Source organism: Hyla sarda, chromosome 6, assembly GCF_029499605.1.
Source record: "Hyla sarda isolate aHylSar1 chromosome 6, aHylSar1.hap1, whole genome shotgun sequence".
Classification (NCBI taxonomy): domain Eukaryota; kingdom Metazoa; phylum Chordata; class Amphibia; order Anura; family Hylidae; genus Hyla; species Hyla sarda.
This window is the reverse complement of record NC_079194.1, coordinates 112,913,075-112,928,369: the sequence shown is the minus strand read 5'-3', so window position 1 is coordinate 112,928,369 and position 15,295 is coordinate 112,913,075. Positions and strand designations below refer to the sequence as shown.

The 15,295-nt window shown below is 42.7% G+C and overlaps 2 protein-coding genes across 4 annotated transcripts in view; one reads left to right on the top strand and one right to left on the bottom strand.

The window, feature by feature from the left end:
* Positions 1–216: 216 nt before the first annotated feature.
* JAGN1 (jagunal homolog 1) lies at positions 217–14,945 on the bottom strand. Of its 3 annotated transcripts, none has more exons than XM_056524723.1 (3): positions 14,826–14,945; positions 8,561–8,661; positions 218–1,080 (listed from the first exon to the last, which is right to left on the bottom strand). In XM_056524723.1, the coding sequence occupies exons 2-3, from the start codon at positions 8,647–8,649 to the stop codon at positions 618–620; spliced, it is 552 nt and encodes a 183-aa protein (XP_056380698.1). In that variant the 5' UTR covers positions 8,650–8,661; positions 14,826–14,945; the 3' UTR covers positions 218–617. The 3 variants fall into 3 exon arrangements, with proteins under 3 accessions (XP_056380699.1, XP_056380698.1, XP_056380700.1); XM_056524725.1 differs by lacking the exon at positions 14,826–14,945 and adding an exon at positions 14,735–14,781; XM_056524724.1 differs by lacking the exon at positions 14,826–14,945 and having other exon boundaries at positions 217–1,080.
* CIDEC (cell death inducing DFFA like effector c) overlaps positions 14,917–15,295 on the top strand; it is a 16,756-nt gene continuing 16,377 nt past the window's right edge. The window contains exon 1 of the mRNA XM_056524722.1: positions 14,917–14,935. The gene's annotated coding sequence lies outside the window, so the exon portion shown is untranslated. The remainder of the gene's footprint in view (positions 14,936–15,295) is intronic.

The following is a 15,295-nucleotide window of genomic DNA, read 5'->3' as shown; positions in this document are numbered from 1 at the left end:
GGACGACTGTATACTGGCAACATATGGCCCAAATATAGTGTAAACCCACCCAGTCTTTGCTGTATGAACAGGACAGGGCCAGGTCAGTAATTTAGCTTCTGAATGTAAACAAGAATTCTCCCCTTCAGTGAGAGCAACCAGAGATCTTGAAAATGGTAAGAAATTGAAACAAAGTATATAAAAATAAATAAAAGTTGCGATACTATTTATCATAAAATTACTTTTTATGTACATGAAAAACCAGTCGTCATGTTCAATGGAATGTTGTACGATCTTCTATACTAGAAAATGACAAATTCCACTAACAGTGTTAAAAACATTACATTCTGGATTCGTTTTTATACAAGATTTTAATTTATTTTCACATAGACATTCTTAAAATACAAATTAAAGCACAGACGGATGGAGACAGAGATTTCCCTTATACCAATAAAGAATTTAAAGCCTGATCTGTGTGGGTTTGCAAAAGTGAAAGCGCCTTTAAATTAATCATGGCCTTGTGTGGTAGGGGAGTGCCCATGCCCTTCCTCCGACGTGCCCCTTGTACTATGGGCCATTCTTCCATTAAGTTACATCATGCACCTCATGTCCTTCTCTATAGTCCTTCCTCTTTCTGGTTACTTTTTCTTCTTTTCCTGAGTACTGGTGAACCAAGAGTCTAGGAGCTTCTTGCTGTAGTAAATCTGCCAGCCGTGAACTTGCACTGCCATGACCATAACCAAGTATAAGACAGAGACAGCAGAGAAGCCAAAGATGAAGCGGTAAGCTTTGCCATGTCGATACAGCTGCTGGGCCATGGGGAACATTTCCATGCTTCCATAGATCAAGGGGGCGATTGAGAAGAGGCCGGTGCTGATCATGGAGATCACCAGGTAGCTGATGTTATTCCGAGGGAAGGAGAACAATCCAAAGAGAGAAGGGACGAGGCTCAGGAGGTATGGGTATTCCCACTGGTAGGGCATGGCCACCAAATTATGGGATACCAGCTTCAGGTGGGCCACAACCACTTGAGCTGCCAACAATGCCCAGATGAGTAGGTGGGCATAGATCAGCTTCTTGATTTCATTCTTCAGAGATACGCTAAAGTAAATGATGAACAATATTAACTGAGGGGAAATGGCACAAAAACTTTTGCAACTAACTGTTGATTTAACATTGTTTTAAAAACTGCTGCTGTTTGTAAGTAGGTAAGTGAAGACCTGAAGAAAGATATATACTGCTGTGTTTTGATTACAGGATTCCCTAGACTGAGACATTGTGACAAAGTGTAGCTGTGTAAATGGTAATGTCCAAGTGTCAAAATTGTGCCCCACAAAATAGTAAATAGTCCTGTCATCCGAAAAGAGCTCCAAATTCCATTACCTATCTCCGGACTTTTCAAACTGGGTGCCGCGACACACTAGTGTGTCGGTGGCAATCCCTAGGTGTGTCACGGGACCATCCGGTCCTGCAGCAACCGCCGCCACTCCCTGATTTAAAGCACCCGCAGCGCCGGCTGCCTGTTCAAGATCAACAGCTCTGGCTGTAAGCACTTTAAATCAGTGAGCGGCTACCTGCACAGGCGTGTGACGACTCTGGTGTCATGCATTGGAGTGGGAGGACGACACGCGTTAGTGCAGCAAAGAGGAAGTCGGACCCGCTGAGATGTCTAGCCCCTGCATCTGCCAGAGTGCACAGGCCAGGTAATGAAAAAATGCAATGGCAAAGCAGGGGATCGGAGGGGAGGAAGGATTGAAATGGCACGGGGGGGGGGGGGGGGAGAATGTGACACAGGGGGTTATAAATGGAGTGGGAACTGAAATGGAACGGGGATGAAAAGGAACAGGGGAAGATGTTGTGCATTGTAGGACTTGATAACTACAATTAGTTTTATGGCAAAGGTTGTTTTGCCACATAATGCACATGGAAAGCTCTGACCTATCTTAACAGTCAGAGACAGATGATCCTTTTTGTCTGCCTGCAGTCACCACTAGGAGGACTTATTGCAAACAGATTTATTGAACCTAAAAAGGTAAACTGACAAGAGGGTCACCCACACTAACCTGAATATACGAGATTATAGTTTGGGTGATCCTCTAACAAGGTTTACCTAATCCAAATCCGTCCAGCCACTCAGAAGATACAAGCAAAAATGTATATATATGGATTTGTAGAAACTAGCAATGTGTGCCTTACCATTACCGTGTTATTATTACTAATATATATATTAAAAAGCCCCTATCGTTAGTTTCTGAAAATCAGTATACATCCATTTTTGCTTACCGTATATACTCGAGTATAAGCCGAGTTTTTCAGCACGATTTTTCGTGCTGAAAACACCCCCCTCGGCTTATACTCGAGTGAACTCCCCCACCCGCAGTGGTCTTCAACCTGCGGACTTCCAGAGGTTTCAAAACTACAACTCCCAGCAAGCCAGGGCAGCCATCGGCTGTTCGGGCTTGCTGGGAGTTGTAGTTTTGAAACCTACGGAGGTCCGCAGGTTGAAGACCACTGCGGCCTTCAACATCATCCAGCCCCCTCTCACCCCCTTTAGTTCTGAGTACTCACCTCCGCTCGGCGCTGGTCCGGTCCTGCAGGGCTGTCCGGTAAGGAGGTGGTCCGGTGAGGAGGTGGTCCGGGCTGCTATCTTCACCGGGGAGGCCTCTTCTAAGCGCTTCGGGCCCGGCCTCAGAATAGTCACGTTGCCTTGACAACGACGCAGATACGTCGTTGTCAAGGCAACGGCTCTATTCCGGCCCGGAAGCGCGGAGAAGAGGCGCCCCCGGTGAAGATAGCAGCCCGGACCACCTCCTCACCGGACCACCTCCTTACCGGACAGCCCTGCAGGACCGGACCAGCGCCGAGCGGAGGTGAGTACTCAGAACTAAAGGGGGTGAGAGGGGGGCTGGATGATGTTGAAGGCCGCAGTGGTCTTCAACCTGCGGACCTCCGGAGGTTTCAAAACTACAACTCCCAGCAAGCCCGGACAGCCGATGGCTGCCCGGGCTTGCTGGGAGTTGTAGTTTTGAAACCTCTGGAGGTCCGCAGGTTGAAGACCACTGAGGGCGAATGATGAGAAGAGGATGATGAAGGGGGGGGGGGGTGTGGGGATGATGAAGGGGGGTGGGGATGATGAAGGGGGGGGGTGTGGGATGATTACAAGGGGATGATGAAGGGGGGATGTGTGGGATGATAAGGGGATGTGTGGGATGATGACAAGGGGATGATGAAGGGGGGATGTGTGGGATGATGACAAGGGGATGATGAAGGGGGGATGTGTGGGATAAGGGGATGTGTGGGATGATGACAAGGGGATGATGAAGGGGGGATGTGTGGGATGATAAGGGGATGTGTGGGATGATGACAAGGGGATGATGAAGGGGGGATGTGTGGGATGATGACAAGGGGATGATGAAGGGGGGATGTGTGGGATGATAAGGGGATGTGTGGGATGATGACAAGGGGATGATGAAGGGGGGATGTGTGGGATGATAAGGGGATGTGTGGGATGATGACAAGGGGATGATGAAGGGGGGATGTGTGGGATGATGACAAGGGGATGATGAGGATGTTAATGACGGGTCTGGATGATGACAGGGGGGGATGAGGTATTTCCCACCCTAGGCTTATACTCGAGTCAATAACTTTTCCTGGGATTTTGGGTTGAAATTAGGGGTCTCGGCTTATACTCGGGTCGGCTTATACTCGAGTATATACGGTATATATATTCTGAATGGCTAGATGGATTTAAATGTGGTAAACACTGTACGAAAGAGGATCTCCCACACCATGATCTTGTATGTTAAAGATATACTGTAGGATAGTGCGGGTGATCTTCCTGTCAATTTCCCATTAATAAACTCAAATGCAGTGAAAGCCCAATACCAGCGTTTCCCAACCAGGGTGCCTCCAGCTGTTACAAAACTACAACTCCCAGCATGCCTGGACAGCCGAAGGCTGTCCAGGCATGCTGGGAGTTGTAGTTTTGTAACAGCTGGAGGCAATCTGGTTGGGAAACACTTCCCTATACTGTTGGCTGACTGGTGACTACTGGTCACTCCTGTATTAACTGCACATAAAATAAATATACAGTCATGTAAGGCATCCGAGTGAGTCCTAGAGAAATCCTGTGTACAGGGGGAGGACATTCACAGTCTTCTGATTTCTAACACCCTGTATGCTCTGCCTAGTATATATTTTTAACCCCTTAAAAGGGGTATTCCAGGAAAAAAACTTTTTTTATTTATCAACTGGTTCCAGAAAGTTAAACAGATTTGTAAATTACTTCTATTAAAAAATCTTAATCCTTTCAGTACTTATGAGCTGCTGAAGTTGAGTTGTTTTTTTCTGTCTAAGAGCTCTCTGATGACACGTGTCTCGGGAACCGCCCAGTTTAGAAGCAAATCCCCATAGCAAACCTCTTCTAAATTGGGCGTTTCCCGAGACACGAGTCATCAGAGAGGACTTAGACAGAAAAGAACAACCTTAACTTCAGAAGCTCATAAGTACTGAAAGGATTAAGATTTTTTCATAGAAGTAATTTACAAATCTGTTTAACTTTCTGGAGCCAGTTGATATATAAGAAAAAGTTTTTTCCTGGAATACCCCTTTAAGGTTGTTCTTTTCTGTCTAAGTAATCTCTGATAACACGTGTCTCGGGAAACGCCCAGTTTAGAAGCAAATTCCCATAGCAAACCTCTTCTAAACTGGGCGTTTCCCGAGACAGGTGTCATCAGAGATTACTTAGACAGAAAAGAACAACCTAAACTTTAGAAGCTCATAAATACTGAAAGGATTAAGATGTTTTAATAGAAGTAATTTACAAATCTGTTTAACTTTCTGGAGCCAGTTGATATATAAGAAAAAGTTTTTTCCTGGATAACCCCTTTAAGGACTCTTATTTTTACATTTTAGTTTTTTCCTCCTCGCCTCCAAAAAATCATAACTATTTTATATTTCCATCCACAGACTAGTATGAGGGCTTGTTTTTTGTGTGACCAGTTGTCCGTTGTAATGCCATCACTCACTTTACCATAAAATGTATGGCGCAACAAAAAAAATTTAAAAATACTATGTGTGTGGGGAAATTCAAAAGAAAATAAAAAGCAATTTTTTAAGGCTTCTTTTTCACGCCCTACAATTTACGGTAAAAAAATGACATTTTCTATTACTGTTTCGCTTTAAAAAAATAAAATAAATCTCAAACTTTTTAACCAAATTAGTACGTTTAAAATCCCAATATTTTGAAGACCTAGAACTTTTTAATTTTTCCGTATAAGCAGCGTTATGAGGGATCATTCTTTGCGCCGGGATCTGATTTTTATTGATGCCATATTTGCTTATATAAAACTTTATTTTTAACGTTCACGCCGTTCACCATACGGTATCATTAGCATTATATTTTAACCCCTTAACGACCACGGACGTAAATGTACGTCCTGGTTTGGCGGAACTTCCCGCACCAGGACGTACATTTACTTCCTGTGTATGACCACGAGCATCAGAGCTTGCGTCATACACAGCAGGTTCTGGCGGCTATCAGCCGGTAATGGCCAACATCCACGATTGCTCGCCATTAACCCCTCAGATGCCATGGTCTGTACAGATCACAGCACTGTGGCAATGCGCATAATAAAATAGATGATCGGATCGCCCGCAGCGCCCCTCACCTGACTCCGGCTGTCTCCCGGCGTCTCCTGCTCTGGTCTGAGATTGAGCAGACCAGAGCAGGAGATAGCCGATAATACTGATCAGTGCTATGTCCTATACATAGCACTGAACAGTATTAGCAATCAAATGATTGCTATAGATAGTCCCATATAATCCCCTCCCCCAATAAAAATTGTCCATTTTTCCCCTTTTACCCCCAAAAAGCGTACATTTTTTAAAATAAACATATTTGGTATCGCTGCGTGCGTAAATGTCCGAACTATTAAAATATAATGTTAATGATCCCGTATGGTGAACGGCGTAAACAATAAAAAAAAAAAAAATTTAAAAAAAGAAAAAATAAATGCTGCTTTTTTTTTTGTCACATTTTATTTTAAAAAAAATTCATTAAAATCATATAAAAGTTTTATATATGCAAATGTAGTTTCGATAAAAAGTTCAGATGACGGCACAAAATATGAGCACTTATACCGCCCTATATACGGAAAAATGAAAAAGTTATAGTTGGTCAAAATAGGGCGATTTTAGATTACTGATTTTGTACAAAAAGTTTTAGATGTTTTTTTAAGCAGTACAAAATATAAAAGTATATAGTCATGGGTATCATATTAATTGTATAGACCCACAGAATAAAGAACACATGTCATTTTTACCGTAAATTATACAGTGTGAAAACGAAACCCTCCAAAATGTGCAAAATTGTGGTTTTCATTTAAATTTCCTCCCTAAAAAATGTTTTGGGGTTCGCCGTACATTTTATGGTAAAATCAGAGGTTTCATTACAAAGTACAAGTGGTGACGCAAAAACAAGCCCTTATATGGGTCTGTAGATGGAAATATGAAAGAGTTACGGATTTTAGAAGGCGAGGAGGAAACAAGGAAAATGCAAAAATAAAATTGGCCTGGTCCTTAAGGTGAAAATGGGCTGTCCTTAAGGAGTTAATAGTACGGATATTTACACACGAGGCAATGCCAAATAAGTATATATTTTTATTTTATTTTTTTACACTTTTTGGGGGTGAAATAGGGAAAATGGGACAGTTTATGTTTTTATTGGGGGAGGGGATTTTTCAAATTTTTACTTTTATTTTTACACTTTAATAGTCCCCATAGGGGACTATTTATAGCAATCATTCGATTGCTAATACTGTTCAGTGCTATGCATAGGACACAGCACTGATCAGTGTTATCGGTCATCTTCTGCTCTGGTCTGGTCTGCTCGATCGCAGACCAGAGCAGAAGACCCGTGGAAGGCAGCGGAGTCAGGTGAGGGGACCTCCGTCTGCTGTTCTGGATGATCAGATCGCCGCAGCAGCGTTGGGGGCGATCCGATCATCCATTTTAGTGACCGCAATGCTGCAGATGCCGTGATCTGTATTTATCACGGCATCTGAGGGGTTAATGGCAGACATCCGCGCGATCTCGGATGTCGGCCATTACCGGCGGGTCCCTGGCTGCTATCAGCAGCTGGGGACCTGACGCGGATGACCCGAGCATCGCTCCGATGCCCGCGGTTATGTATAGGTTGTAAATGTAGGTCCTGGTGCGTTAAGTACCACATCACCAGGAGGTACATTTACGTCCTGCATCGTTAAGGGGTTAAATAAAAAAAATATATATCACAGACATTTGAAGTTCACATCACCAAGTTCTGTACACAGACCGTCACCACTCACAAGGAGAAAGGACACAACTCTCTTCAAAGCACTGCGCCCTTTCACTACCTCTATATCAGCCATCTCTCTAAAGTCGAGATAATGAAATCCAAAGGGCATGGTGCCAATCTACCAATATATATCTATCATCTCCCTTTAATTGTAAGGCACCCTTGTTAGCTCCTTCCACGCTTGGCACTTCACTGTATTATGTAAAGATTGCTCATGTATAACAAAAGCTTCTGTATGTCACCAGAGGTATAGTTCAAACAAAAAGGAATTGTGCCAAAACTTCCTGAGAACAGTTATCAGCAAGAGAAAACCTACATGAAGAATATTTTATACCTACAGCACCACCAAGTGGTCATTAATGTTATTATACAGACTGAACATGACAGTTTACTCCCGTCTCCAAGACTTCGCTCGTGCTGCACCAGTTCTCTGGACTGAGATACCCCAAATCCTCAGACTCAACCACAACATCCAACAATGTAAACTTGCCCTAAAGACATATCTCTTCATGCAGGCCTGTAACATTCTCTAATTGGCTTCCACTACTACCACTTTGCCCCTTTTGAGACCTCTGGGTCTTAGATACTTCAAAAACTCCATATTCTGCAGTCTCCACCCTACCCTCTATACACGTTAGACATTCGAATATTAGCTAGAGACTAGTTCACCCTTCTTTATGTAACCTCCGCTATTTATAAAACATGGCTGGACCATATCAATAAAGCACTTTATGCCTTTTGTCTCAATCCCATTCTTCATAGTCTTGTGAGCAGAGCCCCCACTCCTCTTGTTTAAATATTTACTGTGTATATTGTAATGTGTGATTCTTTACTTGTACCCTAAAATGTTAAGTCCTGCGGAATAGATTGACGTTATATAAATAAAAATTTTTTTTTTTTTTACAGATTAGGATGGCTGGTTGCTGCAGGAGACAAATTAAAATAGATGTGAAATTGAAGAGATAGATTAGATATGAGATGGATTGATGGGTGGCAGGTAGACAGATACATATGAGATGGATTGATGGGTGGCAGGTAGACAGATAGCTATGAGATGGATTGATGGGTGGCAGGTAGACAGATAGCTATGAGATGGATTGATGGGTGGCAGGTAGACAGATAGCTATGAGATGGATTGATGGGTGGCAGGTAGACAGATAGATATGAGATGGATTGATGGGTGGCAGGTAGCCAGATAGATGTGAGATGGATTGAAGGGTGGCAGGTAGACAGATAGCTTCCTACCTCATTTGATAATGATTGGCTACCCGCTCTCGATGTTGATAATCACTTCCATCTGTCCCGGCTGCCCGGGGACCTGCACGGGAAGCCATTGTCGTTCACACCTAGGGAAAACATATGATTATGGGCATGAGCTGGTTTACTATTAATAAAATACACACCGATAAAAGCAGAGCAGACCTAGTACAGATAATACATGCCAAAAAGTTGAAAAAAAATAATATTTTCTGCGGCACTGGACCAAGAGGTCAAAAAGAGACTAAACTTTTGGTATTAAAACAACATAGCATTTATTACATAGCACATACAACGCGTTTCAGGCTCGTAATGGGCCCTTCCTCAGGACAAGGTGCTGGTGTACTGGCATGAGCACCAACAATATACAGGGTGGGTCAATTATATGGATACACCTTAATTAAATGGGAATGGTTGGTGATATTAACTTCCTGTTTGTGGCACATTAGTATATGTGAGGGGGGAAACTTTTCAAGATGGGTGGTGACCATGGTGGCCATTTTGAAGTCGGACATTTTGAATCAAACTTTTGTTTTTCCAATAGGAAGAGGGTCATGTGACACATCAAACTTATTGGGAATTTCACAGGAAAAACAATGATGTGCTTGGTTTTAACGTAACTTTATTCTTTTATGAGTTATTTCCAAGTTTCTGACCACTTATAAAATGTGTTCAATGTGCTGCCCATTGTGTTGGATTGTCAATGCAACCCTCTTCTCCCACTCTTCACACACTGATAGCAACACCGCAGGAGAAATGCTAGCACAGGCTTCCAGTATCCGTAGTTTGTAGGAACCAGTGAACTTCGTGAAGGATAGGGATTCACAGGCGCTGACAGGAACAAAGAGGCTTCAGGTAGGTAGGTTCAGGTATGAAAAGCTTTATTCAGCAACGCGTTTCACTGTGCAAGCCATGCCTGAGGAGGCTGCGCTTGCGCAGTGAAACGTGCTGCATCTTGGCTGAATAAAGCTTTTTATACCTGAACCTACCTACCTGAAGCCTCTTTGTTCCTGTCAACGCCTGTGAATCCCTATCCTTCACGAAGTTCACTGGTTCCTACAAGCTTTTATGGGAAGGCTGCAGACGAACACAATAACCTTTGCTTCCATAAGTGCTAACCATTGTTGTGTATGTCGGTACACAACCGGAGCGGGTAAGAGACCATATGTATCCCCGTCCCTGTCCGGCATTAGCACGTGTGATCCTCCACAAGGAGGGCCTCTGCTTTGTATTTTTTAGTATCCGTAGTTTAGCATTCCCCCATAATAACCAGAAATATGATATAATGCTATTTCTTGAAGAAAGTGAAGGATGCAGTTACTAGAGGAGAAAGCCTCCTCGTGTATTAGGTGAACTGACGTAAATGTCAGTTCAGTGTTATAAAACACAAATGTACAAACTTTGATTTATTGAGCTATGGATAGGTGATGTATTGTGACATAAGGATGCATTATGCCCTGAGATATGGGGCAGTGCTGACATCGGCTCATATCGGCCGAAATTATGACCGCCAATAGGAGCGTATAATCCCGCCCCTTTTGCCCTCCGCCACCACTATATAGTGCTCTCAAAATTACTTTTCCAAAATAAATACTGGCTTATTACTGCCCCATATATAAAGAAAACTAAAATAATAAAAATAAAGGCAGGGGGTGATTTATCATGATGTGGGCAGTGAACTGGTTGGATTATAAAATGTAACAAGATCATGACAGGTACTCTTTAATAGTTCTGATATTTTAATTAGATTTTCTTTTTTATATAAAAAAAAAAAAAAAAACAGGAAAGGGGATGATTTGAATTTTTATTGTGGGGGGTAGTTTTTTTTTCCACGTTGAATACACTTCTTTGGGAGGGCCGTCACGCCCCCTCCCATAGACATGCATTGCGGGGGCGGGGAGTGAAGTCACACAGGGGTGGAGTTGTGACGTCCCAATACTCCAGCCCTGTAGTCTTGATTCGGCAGAATCGGAGGCTGCAGCACTGTGTGGAGCTCACACAGGTGGGTGCTGCATGCGAGATCACCGGGGTCCCCAGAGGCAAGACCCCCACGAACAGACATCTTATCCCCTATCCTTTGGATAGGGGATAAGATATCTTAGGGCCGGAGTACCCCTTTAATGATCTGCTGCTAGCATCTTACCGTCATACCAGTTACCACGAGACACTTTCAGAGATCTTATACAGTCCATGCCACAAAGGATCACAGCTGCTCTAGGGGACAGGCAGAGGATACACACAATTTCCAGGTGGTTTTACCGTTATGGATGATGTATATTTTAGAGGATAACCCTTTCCATGACTGTGTTCATGAATACATGCTGTACAAAGAGAGATCCCTTCCCCCTCCAGTGACTATTACACATAACTGGGGAATAATTGATTATCTAGTCCAGGAAAACACATTAACAGATCTTTTAATGAGAATGCTGCATTATTAGTGTGTTCTTGGCTTTTTTTTTGCAAAAATAAAATATATGTAACCAGATGTTAGCCGAAAGCTTAAAGTAAAATATAAAACACACTGCAAACAATTATATGGAATATATGTATTTTTATCCTTTGGATTTCGGATATAGTTTTGGTCAGTGGGAGTCAGTCCATTAAGCACCTCAGTCGCACCCTCTTCCATACGAGCACATTTCACAGCACCCTTAGCCTGAGTGATCGCTGATCCAGAGCTAGTCCATTATATGCATATCCCCCAATTGAGTATATTGGCAGATTGCACAGCAGATTTTTGGAGAATGTCCACTGGGGAACATTCTGCAGACAGTGGGTGCTGGCAGAACATGCCATTTCCAGGACTGCTAGGAAATGCGCCGTTTCTATAGATGCCGTTGCATTTCCAAGCAGATTCTGCAGAAAGAACTGACATGTCATTTTGTTCTGCAGAGGCAGTAATCGAATTTTCCACAGCAGATCCGTTGCAGAGATTCCACTATGTGCCAGTGCAGCAGAGTCATACTGAAAAATTAGACTCTGCTGCAATGGAATTTCCAAACAGAATTAGGGTATGTGCATTTATCCTTAAAGGGGTACTCCGGTGCTTAGACATCTTATCCCCTATCCAAAGGACAGGGGATAAGATGCCTGATCGCGGGAGTCCCGCCGCTGGGGACCCCCCGGATCTTGCACACGGCACCCCGTTAGTAATCAGTTCCCGGAGCGTGTTTGCTCCGGGTCTGATTACTAACGGGGTGCCGCGTGCTAGATCTCGGGGGTCCCCAGCGGCGGGACTCCCGCGATCAGGCATCTTATTCCCTATCCTTTGGATAGGTCCAAATGCAGTGGTGTCCGCTCACCTCCGGAGCCGAATCTCCGACACACCTGTGCTGTCACGGACCCGCCGGTCCCGCCCCGGCTTCAACAGCGTATAGAAGGAAGGATTGTCCGGCACCAGGTATGCTCTAAAAGATTGCTTTTATTCATGCCATAGCAAGGAAACAGACATCCAAAAGAAATATCCAATATGTCTCTCTATTGAGGATATCTATGGATATTGTAGGGAATTGGGGTTGTGGTCACAACCGATGTATTACATGCAAATATATGCACCACTAAAGAAATAATGTCTTGTGTAACTAAAAAATCATACCAACTACGTGAATACATTAACTGCAATACTACCATGTTAGTTTATGTGGCCACATGCAATAGTTGTGTAACATGCAATATGTAGGGTGCACTACCAATACCCTTAAAACAAGAATCAGGAGACATATCTCCGACAGTAGGAGTGAAGGAGTAGGCATTTCCATGTTATCACGCCATTTTCGGGATGTGCACGCGGGGGAGTTGGATTCCCTGCGGGTGTCTGGTATAGAAAAGGTTAAGATAGGTATTAGAGGAGGCGATGCGAGAAAACGCCTCCTCAATAGAGAGACATATTGGATATTTCTTTTGGATACCAGATACCCGCGGGGAATGAACAAACGCTTAGATTTAATCATGACTTGTACATAAGAATATAGTCTAGCGTTATATGCCTCCCCGGATGCCCCGAGCGCCGTAGCCCCTTATAATGTTTTATATTTATATATTTTTGGTAGACCAATAATTTCTCTTGGTGCGAGTGTTGGGAGGGTGATTCCGCCTAGTGTGTTTTGATACCTATTAGAGTGCGGTTACTGAAAATTATGGTATTAATACGTAATGGATATATATGTAAACCAAAACAGAGCAAATTGTACAGTGTTTCAATTTATTTATGTACATCTATTAATTCATGGCATATATATCATCTTTTAGTATATGTATACATGCACGTAGGTCCCAGAACTACACATAGAAAGAGGTTGCTTATCCTTTTCCATTATTTACCCGTGCATGTGTGATATTGACATGCCGTAATCCATTTAATGCATGTAATTTTAACATATATATCCATGTATTCAGATCTTTGAGTTTTTTAGTCAATGAGGTAGATTATCCCATTCTACTATTGACCTATACATGCACGATATCAACATACCGCAACCTATTATGTGCATGCAGTCGTATGTATATACCTGTCCATTTTTGCACATAATGTTTGGAGCATATTCACACTCATAGGATAAACACACAGCAAATAACGCACTAGTGGTAGGATCCAACCCATTCTGTAATACTAACAGATGATATCCATGCCGGGTTTTTATTATAACTACCTATGTCAGGTATTTTATCATGTGACCATCGAGTCCCTGTTTTAAATTTGCATGTTGGTCTGTTGAATTTAGTCTACGTTTAAGCTCAAGAGAGAGCGAAACGCGTCAGATTACCACAGTCCTGTGATGTCTGTTTCCTTGCTATGGCATGAATAAAAGCAATCTTTTAGAGCATACCTGGTGCCGGACAATCCTTCCTTCTATCCTTTGGATAGGGGATAAGATGTGGAAGCACCGGAGTACCCCTTTAAAGCAGTGTGTGTGTGGGTGTATATACATACACACACACACACACACATATATATATATATATATATATATATATATATATATATATATATATAAAACTCAGCGTGTGTGTGTGTGTATGTATATATGTGTGTATGTTCCAGCATCACGTCCAAACGGCTAAAGATATTAACATGAAACTTGGCATACATGTTACTTATATGTCAACAACAAACATAGGATAGGTGATTTAACCCTTACTCACCCCCATTTGCCAGGGGCGGGGTTTATGTTTAAAGTCCCATACAAGTCAATGGGAAATATATGTTACTGCATAACTTCCAAACGGCTGGATAATACTTGGTCACGTGTTACTTATATGTCCACTTAAAATATAGGATAGTTAATTTAACCCTCAACTACCCCCATTTGTGAGGGTCGGGGTTTTTGTTTAACGTCCCATGCAAATCAATGGGAAATGTATGTTCTCACATAATATCCGTACGGCTGGAGATATTTCAATACCTGGTACATATATTACGGGTCGGGATGGGAGGACCGGATATGACAACAATATATGAGGATGGGATATGTTGATTTTCCTCCCCAACAAGGATGAGGAAGGAAAAACCGGGCAACGCCGGGTATTCAGCTAATATATATATATATATATATATATATATATATATATATATATATATGCAAAATCAGCAGCCTGCAAGTGATAATATACCAGTGGTCTTCAACCTGCGGACCTCCAGATGTTGCAAAACTACAACTCCCAGCATGCTCGGACAGCCAACGGCTGTCCGTGCATGTTGGGAGTTGTAGTTTTGCAACATCTGAAGGTCCGCAGGTTGAAGACCACTGCTATATACACTGGCTGTCCAGGCATGCTGGGAGTTGTAGTTTTGCAACATCTGAAGGTCCGCAGGTTGAAGACCACTGCTATATACACTGGCTGTCCAGGCATGCTGGGAGTTGTAGTTTTGCAACATGTGAAGGTCCGCAGGTTGAAGACCACTGCTATATACACTGGCTGTCCAGGCATGCTGGGAGTTGTAGTTTTGCAGCAGCTGGAGCAGGTTAGGAAACACTGATGTAGAAGAACACAGTAGATGGAGATATATATATATATATATATATATATATATATATATATATTATAACATGGAGGCTACTGTGTCCCTCTATGCAAAAAAAAAAATCCCAACATTTATACACTTACATACACCTTCACAGAAGGCTGCATGTTTATATAGCAAATCATAATACACAGTACATCAGCCCGATAGCGCCCGCCCCGGAGCCTCCTTCTTCCCAGGACCCGGCTTTCCTTCACTACACGTCTTCTTCTACAGACACCGACTCACCTGACTCCTTCCTCCCGACACAATGGCTCAGTCAGCGCTGGACGATTACCACTTCCGGTTCCTGTGCGGCGCCATATTGGTACCCCCGGAAGTTAACAGCAGCCGCTAAGGTTCATCTTGGTGCTCAAAGAAAATCTGTAGTTTATTGGTCACTGGAAGAGAATAACTTCGGTTTTTTATGGTTTACTATGTTTTATATATATATATATATATATATATATATATATATATATATATATATATATATATAAGCTAACAGGGTTTTTTAAATGACTCGAGCTCCACTTGGAAGGTCCTGGGAAGGGCATGCTGAGACTCCTAGTTCCACAGCAGCTAAACTAGAGCCTGCAGGGTTGTTGGGATTTTTACAGCGTACTTTTCAACTTTATTGTGCAAAACCAGTATAATTGGTAAATGTTGGGACTTTTCTTTTACGGGGACTGTAGATCAGCGTTTGCTAACCTGTGGCT